Genomic DNA, 19,812 nt, shown 5'->3' with positions numbered 1-19,812 from the left:
ACTCACTGGAGGAAAACCCCAGATCTGCTTTTACAGACGAGCTGTTTGGATCCAGTCAGACTGTAGCATCTCATGTCACGAATGATAGTGATTGGGGAAGACTTCCAGTTTCTTGTCTAACGAGCCACTCCCATCTGCCCTAGGGGAAAAAGCTGGACTAAAATTAACAGCACTTCCACCACCACCCTAACAGTGCTGACCATGGAGTCCTTGAGCATGATAGACATGTGCTCGCCTCAAGAAATGTGCACAAAGTGTTGGTCCCCAAATTGGAGACACAGGAGAATATAAAGTCCCAGCCAACTTGAGAGGTAGAGATGCTTTTACAAGTTACTGATGACTCTTGGAGCCAGTGTGTAAGTTTTTAACCCACGTCCAACTTTGAACAAAATGTTGTAAGACATTTCTTGTTGGAACACACACAGAAACAAAACCAAAAAACCAGAAACATTCAGGCATCCGTCTAGGTTTGAATCAGACTAAGAATTTAAAATAACTCATGGGGTTGGAGGTGTAGCTGAGTTAGAGGAGTGCTTACTTAGTATGTCTGAAGGCTTGAGCTTGGCCAGCATAGTAATCCCAACGCTTGGGTGAAGGCGGGACAATCACGAGCTCAGGGCTACTGTGGGTACAAGAGTTTGAGGGTAGCTTGGACTACACAGGACTCTGCTGCTAAGAACAGGTAACGCAGTGGGAAACACATGATGGACAGAGCTCCAATGGTAAAGGTGGGCAACTCGGAAATGGGTCACAGCTCCACAGACGAGACTAACAACTTAATCTCAAGGGCGTCAATGTAATGACAAAGGAGCATCTGAAGCAGTAAGAACCAAGATTCACCCAAACTAACGATACAATAAGAGCCCACAGATCTGATCAGGCACGGTAGCACAGTGCTATAGGCCTCCAGTCTCTGATCTCGGGAGGCAGAGGCGGGGGAGTCACCATACTAAAGCCAGCTTACTAGAAGATACGGTTTCAAAATCTAAAATGCCACAGGTCTGCAGTAAGCTCCCCCCACCCACACACACACACTGAAAGGGCAGTGTTTCTCAGACAAAAGCTAAAGGAAGTGAATGTCACTGGTAAAGGTTGAGACGACAGAGCTCAGACAACCAGGCCTACAGAAAGAGCACGGAGAGGAAACAAACACAAGGGGAACGGCTCCTGCCATACAACAGAGAAGCCATTCTCCAATCTGACAGAAAGATCAGAAAATATCAACCTGTGTGCTCATATTTACAGGAGAGAGAAATGGATGGAATCAGGTATTAGTTTTGTTTCTGTTGCTGCAGTAAAAGCAACTTTATTTTGGCTTATAGTTCCTGAGTGGACAGTACCCCCTCATGGGGATGAGGACATACTTGCACCCACTCCTAAAACAGGAAATAGGGCAAAGCTATAAACCCACATTGACTTGTGCCCTGAGATGTACTTTATCAAGACTCCACCTACTGTAGACTCTGTAACCCTCCCAGAACAGTGCTGGCAGGGAACCAAGTATTCAAACACATGATCCTATTGGAATGAACATTTCACGTTCAACCCTCGAGTGAGAACACGGGTGTTTAGGCTGGAACAAAGCTATGAAGAGCTCTATGTAGGACTCTGCTATGCCTACCAGGAAGTGGTACACACCAGACTGGTACTTCAATTGAATACCAATGGTGGGCTCTATCAAAGCCACACCTGGTCCTAAAACAAAGGCTGGTTATCTAGGAAGTCTGAGCCAATCACCGCTCTGGTGACATGTTTTACCTGCCACCCAATGGCTTGGCCATCTTTGAATAGAGCAGCTAGTAACTTGGTGGTAAGTCAACTACATTGTCTTCTATTCTGGAAGAACCAGAGACTTGCTTCTTCTGCTTCTGGGTCTTATGATATCCTCCTGACAGAGGTTTTAGCACATCTGATTATTTTAAGGCCTGGTGGCGTAAGAGAGGTCTGATGGTGGTGTTAGCTGAAGAACCATCTCAGAATCTAGTTTTTAAAGCACAAGATACACTCATCTAAGTATTTCTGAGTGTCCTTTGTTCCCAGAAGGGAACACCAAGTCATTTATCTTTTCCATCATGACCACGGGAATATTGTGTCCTCTATAACCCAGAGTTCTACAAAGGTAAAGGTCCAGATCCTCAAAGAGAAAAGCTTTACAACTCAAACTCAATCCTGTAGATACTCCACTGCTTCATGCAAATTCTTTGTGTGCACATGAATTTATAGGTCAAAGGTGAACCCTGGCTGTCATTCCCCAGATTATCACCTACCTTGGTTTTGAGACAGGGTCTCTTACTGCACTAGAAGTTACTATTCCGGTAACGAGCCCCAGGGAACAGTCTATCTTTGCCCCCCTGGGACTGTATTATAAACATCAAACCCAGCTCCCCCCCACGCCCCCTTTTATGTGCATTGGTGTTTTGACTGCATGTATGTCTCTGTGAATTCCTTGGAACTGGAGCTACACAATTGTGAGCTGGGAACTGAACACGGGTCTGCTAGAACAGCCAATGCTCTTAACCATTAAGCCACCTCTCCAGCCCTGCAGCTCTTTATATGGCTATAGGGACACCGCTCAAGTCAAGTCCTCACCACCGACTGAGCCATCTCCCAGATAACTGTTTTTCGTAAACTTCTTCCCACCACCAGTATCTGCATACAAAATTGAATTTTCTGTACCCAAACTTAAATTTGTATTGAGGACTCCTCTAGAATTGCCCAAGACTGAAAATTAAGAGCCCTGGATTCTGTTTAGTAACTGACAATATGTCATTACTTATCCCACAGAATCCGCGTCCTATCAACTACCCAGCACCAAGTGACCCGGTTCTCTGGCCCGTCTATCATTTGCGTATTAAAGTCTCTACTCCCTTCCTCACTGCAAGTACACATCTATCTGCACATACATCTTCCCTTGGTGAGGTCCATTACCATTCTACCCGTAACTTAGACCAGCTGTGTGATTTTGCTTGGAGAACTTTGTTTACATTTAAATTTCTTCAGAAAAGGAACCAATCTGAAAACTCATAAACCTAAAAAACTATAAACTAGGGTTGGTAAGATGGCTTAGTTGGTAAAGTGCTTGACAACTGGGGAGATGGAGCTTGTTAACTGGCATACTAGCCTAGCTGAAGTGATGAGCTTTGTGTCCAGTGAGTGGCGTGCCTCAAGGTCTGGTGGAGAGCGTGTATGTATATCAGGGGGAACAGTGAACAACAACTGGTCCTCACTGAAGATGAAATGCAGACTCAGGTACCTACTCCATCTTTCTTATGTAAACTAACCTCGGGTAACCAGACAGAAAGGCAAGTTATCTTCTGACGCTAACACAGGGATGGTAGGCTGACATTTAGTAACCCCTACTGAACACCTATGGCATTAAGTGCCTGATAACGCCTAGGAGAGACTATAAGGTATCAATACCACTCATGCAATACTAACTAACAGGACCACAGGTGAAGCAAGTCCCCCTTTAGTGAAATAAAACACCTAAATCCCAGTGGACCAGAACAACTGAACAGAAAATACAGACAGCAGAGCGTGTGAGCAGCAACCTCTATGGCAGGCCACCTGCTTTCTCTGTAAGCCAGTTTCAAGGGAACAGCAAGCGATACGAGGACTCTGCATAGGTGGCCTTTAACTGGATCTCGATGTCAACAAGCTTCTTATAAAACTAAAATATCTGGTTAAGAAATTTCCTTTTTTGGTGTGACAATGGTACCTGGTGTGTCTATGTTCTTTTAAGACAAGGCGTAAGACAGGGCCCAGGCTGGCCTTGAACCCAAAGGCCCCTTGCTTCTGCTTCCAGGGTCTGACATTAAAGGCATGACGCACCAAACCTGCCTTTGCTGTATGCTTTAAGCATCGCCATGTAAATACCATCAAAATACAATGTACAATTAGGGTTACAGATAAAATAGTGAACTTGTAGCTGTTGAAAATCAGGGACTAGTACTTAGAGGTTACTTATGTATTCTACTCTGATACATGGTTTCTGATTAAAACTTTCTACGATTCTAAAAGATGCAAGCCAAAACATAACTCATGTAAACATACAGATGAGCAGAGGGATACAGCCCCTCCCCCAGCCCACTACAGTCAGAGCAGGCCATTCAATGATATAAAAATCAAGCTAACACTTCATGAAGTAAGGCTCAAATGTGTCATAACAGTTCAAAAAGATTTTCCTTTATTTAAACACATTTACAGCATGCAGGTTAACTTAAAATTATATGTTGTTTTCCCAAACCAATTATGTTTAAATGTAACCCTAAACACTGAAAATAAACCATATTCCACAGGTAGACTTAGACTCTCTTCTGTTACCTCAAATCAACTGAGAGTTGCAACTAAATTCAGTTATGCATAGTAGTTAGTTTCCTTAAATTAGGCAAATAATTTAATTGATCACCATGAATAAATACTATTCTTATGTCATTGAGTATCTCTTCTGAACCAATTACCAATACCACTCAGAGGAACATTAATATATCCAGTCACAAAAAAGAAGATACCGCAAATTAAAATATTTTCAATATTCTAGATGATTAAAAATGTCCATTTTGAGTGAATGCTATATTTAATGACCTATCATAGCAAAAAAGAACAGTTCAGTTCACTGAAAAGAAATTTATGAAATTCTTAGTATACTTTATGAAAGTTTGAAATTATAAATAGAAAAGAAACATTTAAGATAAAAAAAAAAAAACTAACAACGTGTTTTCTTAACAACATGCTAGTTACAATTCATTGTGTGTTATACAAGCACCAATTCCCATGATACATCTTAAAACTTCTATACTCAGACAAAAGAGACTTTTTTTCCATTATGAAAACTGCCAAAGAAGCAAGTTCTCATTTGGAAAGAATGTCCTTACGGATGCAGCCAGATGCCACTCACAGCCAGTGAGAGCCGTGCGTCTTACCCCGGGACTCACACTCGCTGCGTCCAGCCCCTCTCCAATCTGTGCAGCGTTTCTTTCAGTCACAAAAGCAACACAGTCATTAAAGGCTGCAGACTACAACAGCAAAGATTCTGACTGTTAAAAAAATAAATAAATTTATTTTTCAAATCAAAATTATTATAAAAGTGGAAATTACAATAGTTAAGGAAATAGAAAAATAAGCCAATTATGATCTGAGTCTTCTGACTATGGCTCCAAATTTAATACAAATATCTGTATATAAAACTTTTCCAAAGGTTCTGCCAGCCAGATTCTAACACAGAACTTCCAAAGCTGCTCTACTTATCAAATAACCTCAGACATTCCATTTCCTGTGGATTTCTGCTAACAGGGCTGCAGTTACCCCCAGTGCTGAGGAAGCAGATGTTGAAAAATCTTTCCGTTACTTTTATAGATCCTTAAAATATACTTGATTGAGTTTAATCATCTGAAAAATAAGTGCCAAAAATAGGTGCACACTTAGTTCTAATTTAAAAATTATTCACTATGGCCAATAAATTTTTTTTTGAGAATTACTAGTGACTTGCAAACAATTTATTATTTCTAACTAAACAAATTATAGTGTATAACTTAGTGTAACAGGTAAAAACCACCTTCAAGATTTCAGAGCAAAATTAACCATGTAGTTTTAAATTTAGAGTTTATCTGTCCTGTTCACAACTTTTCTCATTTTTCAAATTGATCAGTCAATATAATTATTTAACATTTGAAAATTATTTAATTCTATAATTTCTTAATTCACTTATTTCCTAATTAAGGATGACTAAGCTTCTGTTCAATTCCTTAGCAGGCAGACATAACAGTAAAGTGGGGCACCACTGTCCCGCTGCACTATGCTGAGTGCACAAGTAGGAAGGAGAGATACAGTCGTTCCCAAATTCATCTCTAACAGGAGATTCATTTCTGATATGGAAGATATGTGTATTCAAAGTAATACGCAACAGACATCTCATGAGCTAATAGAGCCTCTTCAGTCTTGAACTCCTGGCTAATTAGTCACAGGTCTCAAAGCTCAACATTTTCGAAGGCAAGCTTCAGAGACTATACCAGCAACATAAACACTAATTTTATTTCAAGAAAATTTTATTTATTTTTAACTTAATTTTTTTATTTTTTGAGTTTTGAGACAGGGTCTCCCTATGTGGCCCTGGCTGTCCTGGAACTCACTATGTAGACCAGGCTGGACTCAAACTGACTTGACAGATATTCATCTGCCTCTGCCTGGGACTAAAGGTGTGTGCCACCACACTCTGCTTGAGGGAGTTTTAAAACACAGGACTGACTGACTTGACATACTTTGTGGCAAGTAGTGTTCTAAGTGGTAAAATTTAGGACATTTAGTCTAAATGTTCCATATTTCCTTTAAAAACAAAGAGACATTTCAGTAGAAAAGGGAAAATGAGAAGCAATAGCAGCTAGGCAATGTAAACCAAGACCACACACACACAGAAAAGGCCACCAAGGAGCACGTCCTGGAGCAGTTACTCGGCACGGTGAAGACAGAAAGACAGTGTGTATAAATAGGGCTGCAGCTGTAAACGGTCGTCTCCTTCTAGGACGTCAGCATTGCACTCTAGTGTTGGGAAGCAGCAGAGTTCACAAGAGTGGGTAGGACACAGCTGTACAGGCTAGGAGTGATTTACACATTAAAAAATTAAATTTCTACAATCCCAAGGGATAGAGGTTAGTTATCGAAAGACTGATTTTATGTCCTCTTCAAACTTCAATTACTTGTCAACACCTGAAATAAGAGAAAGCAGAGAAAATTTTAGTTCTTATAAAACTCATCTGAGATAATGGAGAACAAAATAGAAATGATTTAATTTTTTTAAACAATACATTTTAGTAAGAGTTTATGTGCGTAACTGTATTGCCTGCATGGTGCATGTGTACCACATGACTGCCTGGTGCCCACGGGAACTGGAATTATGGATGACCGTAAGTCACTATGTGGATAATGGGAACCAAACTTAGGTCCTCTGCAAGAGAGCAAGTGCTCTTAACCAATGCACACCTCTCCAGCTCCTGATTTGTTTCTTTCACTTACCTGTCTTCTACCTAGACTGTTTATGAATTTTAACATGAAAAAACAACATCTGAAGATACCAACTTCTGGGCTCTAAACCTCTCTCCTCTAGGAAGCAGGAGGAGCAGCTTCTGTGTAGTGAAAGCTTGGTGGTATGTGAGGAAATCCTAACTCATGGTTCTCAACTGTTTCCAGCTTACTAATAAAGGAGGTTAACATCAGCTATTAATCCAATATGGGCAGACAAAACATGGAGTGCGTGTCTGTCTGTGAAAGGTGTATCTCTCAGTGTAAACAATTAATCTGATCTTGTATCACTAGAATATAAGTCAAGCAAAAATGCTTACACTATGGGCATGGTGATATACAACTTTAATCTCAGCACTCAGGAAGCAAAGGCAGGTGGATCTTTGTTGAGTTCATATTTACATAGCGAGCTCCAGGCAAGCCAAAGTATACAATGAGATGCTGACTCAAAGAAAGAAAGAGGAAAGAAAACCTCACAAAAATAAAACATAATCCCCCCCCCCCAATATATACTAAATCATTTAGTCTACATTGAGTAAAGCAATATGGTAGCTACAAACATAATTCAACATATCCAGAAGGAGGTAGCATGCATTTGTGATACTGGGTATCTTTGGTAGTTCACTGTCACTAAAAGGTAGAGATCTGTTCTAGATTAAAAGAAACTTAAAAATTCAAAGTCCTAGAATTTAGAAGAATTAGATACACAGAACATTAACAAAAAATAAAGAAGAGCTGAGGGGTAGGAGAGTTCAGTGGCTCGAGCCTTGATCGCAGGTACAAAGCCACAGCACCCCAGAGATACAAGAGGAAGATCCAAATTTAAACATCAGATATTACACAGTGTTAGCTGTGACTATTATACAGCTGTACAAAAAGCTATTTTTCATGAATGTGTAACTTATTTTTATAGTGAATTCTAAAAGGACTCAGAGGAGAATGACACAGGGTATCTTACTGAGTTCCAGGGACACCTGCTCCCCTGAGCTGGGTTTACAGATGTCCTCTTCCCTGTCTAACTTCTACATGCGTGCCAAGCCAAACTCAGGTCCTCCGGCTTTGGTGGCAGCACTTGTGCACTTGGCAGACGGAGCCGTCTCTCCAGCCCAGAAAGAATCAACTTTAACAAGCTGCTTTGTTCAAGCTCATGAACACAGCAAAGCCAGACTGACTCTTACCTCTCACTTAAATCTTACACTGGACAGAACAGATTGTTGGTTTGATTTCTACTCAAAACAGCACTATACAAAGTACCAAACCAAGCAAAATTAAAACAAACCAACTTTAAGATTTCTCCGAAGCAATTAGAGCTAACCATCTCTTAATTATTTAGTATTTTAAAATTTCAGCATCTCTGTGAAACTTCTATAATTAAAAGTCAGACTTCTGCAATGTGTCATAAACTATCAGATAGCCATTTACTAGTGAATGTGATATAAAACCAAGTGTTAAGTGTATTACTAAATTAAAAAGGAAGCTATTAAGTACACATAGGGAACAGGTGTGGTATGGTATGTGTGGTAACTTATAAATGGGAAGTTATAGTAGTATGCACAGAAAGCCCTCAACTGACATTCGTTATCTTCAGCCAGAAACACAAGCCTGCATTTGACCCCAGAGCCCACACTGTAGAAGGAGAATAGCCTCTCAAAGTGCCCTCTAATTTCCACACTTACATACATGTGCGTGCATGTACACACACATATCAAAAAGTGGAGGGGAAAAAAAATTCGGAAACCTGTTAGAAAAATCAACTCACAGAGGCTGGATAACTCAGCATTTAAGAGCTGAGTCCTCTTCCAGAGGACAGGGGTTCAGTTTCTAGCACTAACATGGCAGTTCATTTCTGTCTATAACTCCAGTCCCCGAGGGTCCAACACTCTCTTCTAGCCCATAGGAACACTATATACACGTGGTACACAGATATACATGCAGGCAAAATACTCACACATAAAATTAAAACAGAGAAAAATCAACTCCCGATAGGCGAATGAGGATGGTCGACTGTTTAAACGGGGTGTAAATGGAGGTGTGCTGCACACCAAGTCTCCTTCACTCAGGACACCCACGGGACACTACTGTGGGCCTATCAAATTAGAAGCTTATAAACTACTAATAACCAATTCTGGCAAGGATACAACCAAATGCTAATTTTTATTAAGATGCAATTTTAGGCTGTCTTTCTAGACGGCAACTGTAAGATCCTTAAAAATGTTCACACTGAAGAATCCCAGTTTTCAGAATCTCCTCATAAGTATTTAAAGGGTGAGGGAGTATATAAGATACTTCATATTTCATATGTTACTGATAAAAATAAAATTAGAACAAAATTAGGGTGCTTTATTATGTTTCTAGTAAAGGGAATATCATAAACCAGTGCATACCTGTTGTGTAGGATACAAAGAATTATTACAAATGATCAAATGTGAACTTTAAAATTAGTAATGCCAAACTAAACACAGATTATCTGTAGCATGAAACAAGAAATCATGCCAAGTTGCATTTATAAAACCACACACTAAAAAAAAAAAAAAAAAAAAAGTCCTCATTCTACTGTGAAACTCAAATCCTATGCTAGCAGCTCAGTTTTCCACACACAGTCACAACTCAAAAGCCAGACACAGATACACACCTGTGGTTGTCAATGTTTATGCCTGCTTGCCTCCACCACCTCGAAGCCCAACTGGCTGGTTGTTCTGAACAAATGAGCCTCCTCCACGAACGGCCCCTGGGTGAGTTGGAGAGGCTGCTGGATGCTGTCCAGGACGAATAGGTTTAGCTGTGAGACAGAAGACAGAGTCAGAGTAAGGGTGACAGTAACCACAGTGAGGCCTTAGTTTCTCTCCTCACTGACATTCCCAGTATTTTATTGTGTTAGTTTTTGTGTCTTTGTTTCTTGATACCTTTTTCTTGGTTATCACCCATTTTCCAGAAACAATATGATCTCTTGCCTCTAATAATCTTTCAAAATATTTGCTATTTGTTAAGTTTTGATCTATGTAGTCCTGGAACTCTCTACATGGACGAGGCTGAACTGGACTTCACAGATGGGTACTTCGCAGAGTCCACTCTCTCCACTGTGGGATGCAGGGATCAAACACAAGGCAGGTTTGCACAGCAGGTGCTTTTGCCCACATGCTTGTATAATCCCCTTTCTGTGCCAATGACTGTTCTGAAACCCAGGAAATAGTTGTTTCTATTATCGGTCCTTTCTGGAAACTCTCTTGTGCTTTGGTGGTGTCTCCTGGTCTTCCCACGTAGTTACTTATTCAGTTACCTGCTGAGTGAACATGGCTACCTCTCAGTTTCTACCTTCTTTCCAAAAAGTGTCACTCTTTAATAATTTAGAAAATAAAGACAGGAAACTCCACCACGATACAGCATGACAAAGGAGACGAAGTTTTCGAGCTGAAGGACCACAAGCTCCCGGAGCTTGTTCCACTCACCAATCTGTGCAGAGTGTCCCCTTCTGGCCATATTCTTTGACCTGACTGCTTCCTTTATCCGGTCTACTTCTTGCTGATAGCGTTTGCGGTCTCGAGATGCATTTTCTTTGGCTTCTTTCAGGGCCGACTCCAAAGCTTTCACTCTTTCTGCAGTAGCTCGGAGTCGTTTCTCTAACTTAGGAAGTTCACAGCGGAGATCTGCATTATCACGTACCAACTAAAGGTGCACAGAAAATACAGATAGCTTTTAATAAGATGTTTTTTAAAAATGAGTATTTCATAACTCAGTTTAGCAAGTTAAACTACATTTTCTGTTGAGCTTTTTCCATTTAGGCAGCACTATGTAAAAATACATACGTATCAGACATAACATCTCACAAAGCACACACACTCACTTAGTTGTTTGGAGACAGTAGCCTAGAATAGTCTTAAACTCACTCTTTAGCAGATGACCTAAAGCCCTAATCCGGCCTCTATCCCAAGTGCTGGGAGTATAAGTACTGTCACCACACCAGGTGTCTGTGACGCTGAGGACAGAAGGCAAGCACTCTCCCAACAGAGCTAGCATCCTCATCCTGCTCATTTGGTTATTTTTATCCAGCTGACTGGCCTGTAACCCTCTGTACCTAGGTGGACTACGCAGTAGACAATATGACACAGCTGGTAAAGCAACTGTCCCTTCAGGTGTATTTTTGAGACAGGAGTCCATGTATCTTACACGGCCTCCCAACACAAGCAGTGAAGGCTGATCCTGATCCTCTGGTCTGTCTCTATGGCCCAGTGGGGACAACAGGTAGTCACCACCATTCCATCCAGTTTTTATGGCGCCGAACCCAGGCTTTCGTGCATCCATGGTGAACACTACTGAGTTAAACCTCTAGATTGCTCTTTAGGCATATGAAAAGCCCGAGTAAACATACTAATAAAAGCTGAAAAGTCTACATTGGCAAAACCAGAGTTCGAATAATAAAGTTACATTTTAAAAAGCAAAACATACATGTTCCTGTACAAAATACAAACTGCTCACTATATTACATTGTGTATTTCAGATTACGGGAAAAAAAGAGCAACAAAGAAAAAGACTGCATTAACTACAAGAGGAAGCCTATCCAATAAATTAACAAAAAATTTCAACCTTGAATGCCTATAGAGAAAGTATGAGTATTTCATGCTTTTCATAGGAAATGTTTAATAACATGTTGATAAGAAATGTTAACCCCTGGCCTGGGCACAGTAGTTCACACCTGTAATCACAGCACTTGGGAAGGACTCACAAAATTGAAAGTGAACAAGTTAACTTCCCTACACAAGCCTGGTCTCAAGGGAGTGGCACATCATTAACAGTCCGGGGCTCTGGAAGGATCAAAGCTGCCCACTCCCCCATCTGTAGTCTTGTAGTGCTGCCACAGGAAACTCCATTACCTGTTTGTGCACTTTGGTGAGCTGCTCAAGATTGTTTTCGAGGAAGGAGATTTTCTGCTTCTGTGCCGCACTGCCACCAGTGTCGTCTGAGTCCACCTCAGCACTCTGAAGGGATGGGGGACAAAGTGTAAGGACCAGGGGACCCAAGCTTCCTCCACACATACATGGACACCCCAGACTCACACGGGCACGACCACATACATATTCTCAGAGCACCACACACAGCAAGCATTTATACAGGCAGCCCTGGGCACTACGAGATCACCTTTTTCACCCGGGTAGCCAAGTCCTGAACAAAGAGCTTGCGCAGGTTGTGTAAAGTCTGAAGTTCTTTTGCCTTGAATTAAGAACAGAGAGATTGGTCTGACAATCACAACACTTAAGGCAGAGAACACCAAAGTGCACTCCCCAGTCCTGTGTCCGTATGTCCTTACCACCGTCTCTTCCAAGCCCTTCAGGTCCTGCCTCGCTTGTTCTCGTCTGTCTTGCATGACCCTAAATTGAAGCAACAATTACATGCTTTCACCTCTGACTCCATAAATTCCAACTTTACTTAGCAAAAATTAAATCAAACTTTATTAAATTCTAATAGAAATGTATTTAAACAACAGTTTGCCCATGAAACCTATATGTATTTCCATCTCTTTTCATTATCTCGATTATTAGGGAGAAACAGCTCATACAGCAATGGAAGAGATCAAACAGTATGTGCCAGAGTTCATATAAGAATGACTTTTATTTTAAAATATGGTACACAGAGTAAATGGCTATTTATCCAAAAAGATATTAAGTGGAAGTTGTTGATAATAAAATTTGCCTGAAATTAAAGTATTTTACACTATACAAAACTATAGCTGAAATTCAGTAGATTCTATACCCCCACCCCATCCCTCACTAAAGAGCTGGGACTTAAACCCAGGGCCTGTGCTTACCTGGCACATTCCCAGCCCCCAGCAGAACCTTTATGCAACACACTCTAAACTGGTCCTCTTTTGTAACCATCCTAACTGCTGTAGTTTACTTGCAAATTATTTCTTAAAACTCAAGAAACTCAAGGCCCTGTGGAACACTATTATGAGTAAAAGCCATGGGGGGAAAAAACTCTGCTCAAGAAATTAAGGTTGGGGGTAGCTGGTCTGGCGGCTGAGAACACGTTACTCTAGCAGAGGACTCCAGTTTGAGTCCAGGACCCACATGCTGACTCTACAGTCTGTGGCTCCAGTTCCAGGGACCTGTCACCCACTTCTGATGTCTGTGGGTACCAGGTATGCACAGTAAATATAATAAATCTGGGCAGGCCATTCATACACACTAAGAGAGGGAGGAAAAGAAAAATCAAACACCACAACTTTATTTTAAAAAGAAGACCATAACATATGATTTTATGAAAAACCAAATTTGACAGAATGTAGTATTAGACATAGATCCTACAATTTTCTAGATTAGCATCAGATTTTAAGATGGTCTTCAAGATATGCTTTTATTCAAAAAAAAGAAAAAAAACCAAAAGCCTAAGCACATGTCATGAATCAAAGCAAGGCAGAAAAAGAAGACAGTCATGCATATGGGCAGTACCTCCCGCCTTGCATTTGTAAGCTTTAACCTAAGTGACACTCACGTGAGCTCATGCAGCTTCCTGCTTTTCTCTTGGTCTGTAGCCTTCAGCCTCTCATGCTCCACCCTTAGCCGCTCCTGCTCCAACACCATCTTCTGGTTTTGGCTGACAAAAGAATGGAATACAAGCTTAACCTCAAAAGTTGTCTGAATGTCATCATCAAATTTAACTTTTTAAGGGGTCCTGCCTTTTAAAATAGGATGTTACTACATATTTCTGATTAGGAACTTGACATCTTCCTGCCTCAGCCTAGAATTACAAGTCTGTGTGCTATACTGAGCTTGAACTCTGACAAGCTCAATCTCCTCACCAGCTGCTCAGGATCTCGTTACTCTGATCTCATAAGGGTAGGAAAAGGAAGGGCACGGCTACCCCAGCCATTCATGATTTCTGCTCTGGTCACCCAGGTCCTGATCATTCTGTTCTCCACACCTTTATCTCCGTCTCCCAACTTGTCCTCACTTGTTCTCTTTTATTTACTCAAATTATCACAGATTTCTCCAATTTATACTTTATATATGTGAAGACAGAGAACATGGGAAGAAAAAAACATTATCATTTCGCTGAACAGAGTAGGTTTCTATGAGGAGGCTTGCCCATCAGTGCCTCCTGTCTGAAGAGCCAACCTCTCTGAGTTAGTCTCTACCAATGCAGAGAAAAGCATGCTACTTACTCTTGGAGATCAGTGATTAGCTTTTCCTTTGCCTCAACTTCATCTCGCAAACTACTGATCTGTTTCTGGTGGGTTTCTCTGTGACTCTGGATCTGTTGTTCAACAGCTTGCTAAAATTTGTTTGGAAGGGAAAAGACCAAAGTGAGATTAAGATTACTAATAATGATGGATTAAACACATCAGGGTGCACTGGACATCAAACTTGCCTTGACTTCATTTGCAGTCTGAACCTTGTTCAAGTGCTCTTTTTCCATTTCATGGACTTTCTCTGTTTTATACACGAGACACGAGAGTAAGATAAAAAAAAACAAAACAAAACAAACAAGCAAACAAATAGCAAAAAGAGAGGGTCAAAGTGATGATTAAGATACCTGAGATAAACCAGAGGGCAAATAGGTTTTTAAGAACTTGGCAAAACCTTCCAAGTTCAGTAACATTAGGATACTTTGTTACCACTGTTGTAATGATATCACAAAAGAAAGTGTTGTATGTTAGGATTTACTTACACACACACACACACACACACACACACACACACACACACACACACACACACACGAGCTCTGTGGGAAGTACCTTGAATTACTACTGATAGTCAATACAACTTTTATTTTTTGTAACATGTATGTTTGGACCATGCATGTTCATATGGAAGTGTTCACCTGTGTGCGTGTGCATTATGTATCCTCTATCACTCCTTAATTAAAAAAAAAAAAAATTTCAATACCACACAGAGGTGGATAATTTGCTATTTCAAATTTTCTGCATTCTTACTATTTTCTTTCAGTTTATGTGTATATGTGCACAACAATTATGTTAAAGTGAGGAAGAATACAGACACAGCAGTCGAAGCTAAATATACCTTGTGCTCGAAGTTGGACTAGTTCCTCACCAAGGGAATCAACAGATTCCTCCAGCTGTCTCTTCTTTTGTTCTACATTTTGAAGGTATTCAGTCAGTGACTTGATTTTGGCTTCATGCTATTGGGGAAAAAATACTAGTATGAGGTGGGGACATATCTCACACATATTATGCAGTTAAAACGTGCAAGATGGGACCATTGTCTGTAGAACTTACAGCACCTGTAACCTGAGACACTTCCTAGTGCAGTGCTCACCATTACTGAGCAGCCACTGACAGAAGAGCACCATCAGTCCCTGCAGTTCTGCACATCCTCTGTCAACCGGTCACATCTCTAGCTAACTTTTAGACCTAGTATGTACACATTACATCACTCAAGCTGTCATGCTGCAGCTACACTAAGAAACACAAAGGCTTTATTACTGAAAATAAACAGAAGTGTATGATTCTGAAAGCCTTTAAAATACATGAGATGTAGACATGACATTTTAGAGAAATGAAAAACCATCTGGAACACATACTTGGGAGATCCGAAGCTGGCACGCTGCTAACTCCTTCTCATTCTCTTCCATTTTCTTGTTGCTCTCAGTCTGGGTGCTTTCGAGCTGTTTGCAGCGCTTCACCATGGTTTTTACTTCTGACTTCATTTTGCTAATGTAGAGCCTGGCAACAGTAAACTCTTCATCTATCATACCAGTTCCCTCTGGCTGCTAAGAGAAAGACATGGAACAAGTTAAAGCCGGGGCCACATGGTGGCACACACCTTTAATCCCAGTACTTAGGAGGCAGAGGCAATCAGAATATCTATAAATTCAAGAGCAGCCTGCTCTACAAGGTGAACCAAGTAAGACACTCCCTCCCTGCAACCTTCCCATTACCATACATACAAAGGGATAAAAAAATTAGAACCAAACATGTTCAAGTCTATTTTCCCAAGCTAGGCTAGAAAACCTAACAGAAGTCATACGAATTCATGATGTTTGTGTGAGTAAGCATGTGAGCCATGGTGTGCCAGTGGAGACCACAGGGAGATCTTGCAATTCTTTCCTCTATTCCATGCATTCCAGATTCATAATCAGTCACTAGATTGGTGAAAGTCCCCTCTCTCCCATAGTCACCTCACCTGTTTTTGTTTGCTTGTTTATGACACAGGGCCTCACTGAGTAACTCTGACTGGCTTGAATTTGAATTTCATTCACCTTCACATGTATAAAGTGACTTGCAGTGCGTAAGCACAGACAGATGAGCAGTGAACTTTCTGACATGACCACACAAGAATGAGCTGCCTCAAACTCATGTACAGCTAGGCAAGGTAGTGTGCACTTGTGATCTCATGACTGGGGAAGGCAGAGAGAGGGACAAGTGACTTTCTGGGGCTTGCTGGCCAGTTGGTCTATGCAAGTCATTGAGCTTTTAGCTCAGGGAAGCCTTTGTTCCAAACTATAATGTATACGGCCAGGTAGACAGCTCTAGGGCTGAAGTGCTTGGTGCCAAGTGTGAGGACTGAGGTTCTGGGCTACAGAGTCCAAATAAAGCTCAGCAGGCGTGGTGGTCACTTTTAATCCCCGGTATTCAGAAAGCAGAGCCACGGATCTCTGTAGCAAAGATGCTAGCTAGCTGAGCTGCAGGCTCTGTGAAAGACTGTGTCTCAACAACTAAAGGGGGAATGAATAAGAAAGACACCTGAGGTCTACCTCTGGCCTCCACACACATCCATGGACACCATGACTTAAAAATAGGCTACTACCTGAGTGGACCTACCACTGTTCTGTTCAAGTATGCACACAGAAATATCGCAAGATACTTAAAATTATTTACTATCAATACCAACATGCATTTAGTCAGTTCTCTCCTCCCTCCCACCATGGGTTCCAGGGACAAATTCAGGTCAGCAGAATTATGGAGTGAAGCACCTTTACCTACTACTAAGGCACCTCAGCTGCCCAACAAGGCCATTTTTAAGTAAAAATCTTCACCATGGTTCAACGAGGTACTTAGTGAATATTCTAAGAATATTCTATTTCTATGACCCTGGTTTTCTCCCTCTTAGCTCTTCTACTTAAATCAAACCTAAGGGGATGGAGAGATGGCTAAGTGTTAAGAGTCCTCACTGCTCTTCCAGAGGAGCTGAACTGGGTTCCCAGAACCCATGTGAGGCATCCCAACAGCCTGTAACTCTAGCTCCAAAGGCTCCAACACCCTCTTCTGACCTCCAGAGATACCTGCATACACACTCTCACACACACAGACATAAATATAAATACATCTAAAATGTCGTTAATATCATCTACCATACACAGTTATGAGGATAACAGGTATGAAAAGAACTTTGTAAAACAAAACAAACAAAATAGCAGGGCTGGGGATATAATTGAGTCATTAAATATCTGCCGAAAATGCTTAAGGATTTTTTTTTTAATCAACACTAAAAGCACCAAAACTGAAAACAAAAAACTAACAGCTAGGTGTAGTGGGCATGTGTCTATACTCCCAATGCTTGGGAGGCAGGTGGAGGAGGGTCCCATAGGAAAGCTCCAGGCCCTACTGGGAGACACTGTTTTAAAAAACAAGGGAAGATGGAAAGAAAAAAGAAAGAAAAGAAAAAAGAAAGAGATCATATTGGGAATTGGTTCTAATGCGTTGTCTTAATTTCATGCCTGAGGGTCACCACGCCCACTGGCTTCAATTGGTAATAAAGAATTGCTGTATAGCCCAGAGCTGGGCAAGGAGATGGAGGCGGGACTTGGAGATTGCTAGAGAGAAGATAATCACTTCCCTCAGAGGGACAGGGATCAGATTTAAGAGCTGCTGGAGAAAAATCATCCAGCAAAGTGGGTAGAAAGGGAAAGGGCTCCTATGGGGGTGGGGGTGGACCTGCCCAGAAGGTAATGACAACAAAGATAAAAATACAGATTTAGAAGGTGTTAAGCCAGAAATACTGGAGAGAAATGTGTGTCCAGCCATTGAGCTACTCAAGGCATATCAAAATTAGCTGGTGCAGTCTTTCATTCATAAATCCAGAGGTCTTGTGCGGGTGCAGCTGGGAGTCAGTTACAAAAGCCAAAGGGAAGGTGTTGAGCAACACTACCCAAGGCTGATCCCCGAGCTTCACACGCACTTGAAAACATGCTGCACCTGTACCACTGCACATGCACACAACACATAATGAATGCACCAGAGTAAGAGCTGTGCACAAAACATGATATGTGACCAACAGTGTTACCTTTACGTCATTATTCCCCACAGCAATCCCTATTTCTGCAAGATCTTTTAATAGGGATGCCATCATTTCTGCAGCTCGTTTCTTCTGGTGGTTGGTCATTTCCTTCAGCTTCTGAAGCTCAGCATCAATGCTCGCTAGAGTTGCCTGACAGAATGAAGACAGAACAGATGAGACTCCAGTCACTACAGTCCTTACAAAGCCACTTATTCCTTGTTCTGAGATGCTTGATCAATAGTGAATTATGAGGTAGCTTCTAGTTCAAGCTATTATTATTTTTCCTAACATTAGAAATGCTAATCATTTAAATTGATAATTAAATTACGTATCAATATGCTTATAGAAACCAAAATTACAACACTATTGCTCTACCTCCTAGGCTTTGTATGTGAAGAGAGAAGAAGGAAGGTGAGGCCTGGGTGTCTTAAGAACCTGTGTTACCCATATCTTAGGCTTATATAGTAGTGATGTACTTAACTAACTTCATTTAGCATTATTTATACTTAAGTATTAAGAAAACAAAATTTATCTTACAGATTTTTGATTCAGTTCATCACTAAGCAATTCATATTCCTTCGTTTTGTCTTCAACTTCCTGAGACTTCTGGTCATAATTAACAGCCAGTTCTTCTAGAGCCTGTAAAACTTCTTTGACTTCTTCTTTAGAAGCATCATTTTCTGCTTGGAGGCGATTCAGTTCAGCTTGCATATTATCTTGATCCCTTCTGGTTGATGCAAGAAGCTAGATAAAAGAAGAAAACAGAATTTTAACAAACCTGCAAAAAAACATTAATTTGCTTCATGATTTAGGCAAGCCACAGACAGGAGAAGTGGCACTAGCAAAGGTGCCGATACCTCACTGTCTGCCGCAGACGGACTGAGCAGTTATGAGCAGGCGCTAGGCTACACTCTGCAACACAGAAAGGAAGACGTCTACTAAGCGTGAAGTTCAGGAAAGTAAGACCAACAACACAAGACATAATTTAGTAACTAAAAAGACACAGCAGAGCTCTTGGTACCATAAAAAGGGAGATCTTTCTTAATGATATCCATGGACAAGTTAGCTAAGAATTTTACTCCAGTTAGTTGAATTTTAGTCATGTGAATTAAAACAAAACAAAACAAACAAACAAACAAACAAACAAACAAAAAATCCAAAGGCATTCTAGACTTGTAAGGACCGTGTGCAAAATCGAATCAGAACAGTTCTTTAAAAACTTGACATCTGCAGCAAGTTCACCACTTAAGAGCATTTGCTGCTCTTTCAAGATGACCTGGACTCAGATCAGAGCAACCAGAACAAAACTGTTTCCAATTTCAGGGAAGCAAATAACTTCTGCTTTCTGAGGGTACCAGGCACAAACGGTACATATGCATACATGCAGGTACTAACATACATACATGAAATCAAAGTAAATCATTTTTAAAGAACTTAAGATTTGTTTTAGGAAACTAAGAGTAGCTTCAGAGAAATGCCCCAGAGAAGTATGTCAGCCTATTAAGTTTGAACTGGAGAGAAGACAAAGGCCCATCCAGGTCAGTTACTTTTCATCAAAGACAGT

At 40.9% G+C, this 19,812-nt stretch overlaps 1 protein-coding gene across 2 annotated transcripts in view; it reads right to left on the bottom strand.

Annotated features, from left to right (window-relative positions):
- Window positions 1-4,158: 4,158 nt before the first annotated feature.
- The window catches only part of KIF5B (kinesin family member 5B), a 35,199-nt gene continuing 19,545 nt past the window's right edge, over window positions 4,159-19,812 (bottom strand). Inside the window, exons 14-26 of one of the 2 annotated variants that reach the window (XM_080917122.1) lie at window positions 18,786-18,992; window positions 18,255-18,398; window positions 15,553-15,741; window positions 15,033-15,150; window positions 14,373-14,438; window positions 14,171-14,276; window positions 13,501-13,602; window positions 12,317-12,377; window positions 12,148-12,219; window positions 11,883-11,987; window positions 10,461-10,677; window positions 9,647-9,793; window positions 4,159-6,702 (exon numbers count right to left, since the gene is read on the bottom strand). In XM_080917122.1, the coding sequence (XP_080773248.1) occupies window positions 9,663-9,793; window positions 10,461-10,677; window positions 11,883-11,987; window positions 12,148-12,219; window positions 12,317-12,377; window positions 13,501-13,602; window positions 14,171-14,276; window positions 14,373-14,438; window positions 15,033-15,150; window positions 15,553-15,741; window positions 18,255-18,398; window positions 18,786-18,992 (1,518 nt within the window). In that variant the 3' untranslated portion in view covers window positions 4,159-6,702; window positions 9,647-9,662. The remainder of the gene's footprint in view (window positions 6,703-9,646; window positions 9,794-10,460; window positions 10,678-11,882; window positions 11,988-12,147; window positions 12,220-12,316; window positions 12,378-13,500; window positions 13,603-14,170; window positions 14,277-14,372; window positions 14,439-15,032; window positions 15,151-15,552; window positions 15,742-18,254; window positions 18,399-18,785; window positions 18,993-19,812) is intronic. The other variant, XM_080917123.1, reaches the window with a different exon arrangement.

Source organism: Micromys minutus, assembly GCF_963924665.1.
Source record: "Micromys minutus genome assembly, chromosome: 5".
Taxonomy (NCBI): domain Eukaryota; kingdom Metazoa; phylum Chordata; class Mammalia; order Rodentia; family Muridae; genus Micromys; species Micromys minutus.
The sequence above is the reverse complement of the archived record's forward strand: the minus strand, read 5'-3'. Positions and strand labels throughout refer to the sequence as shown.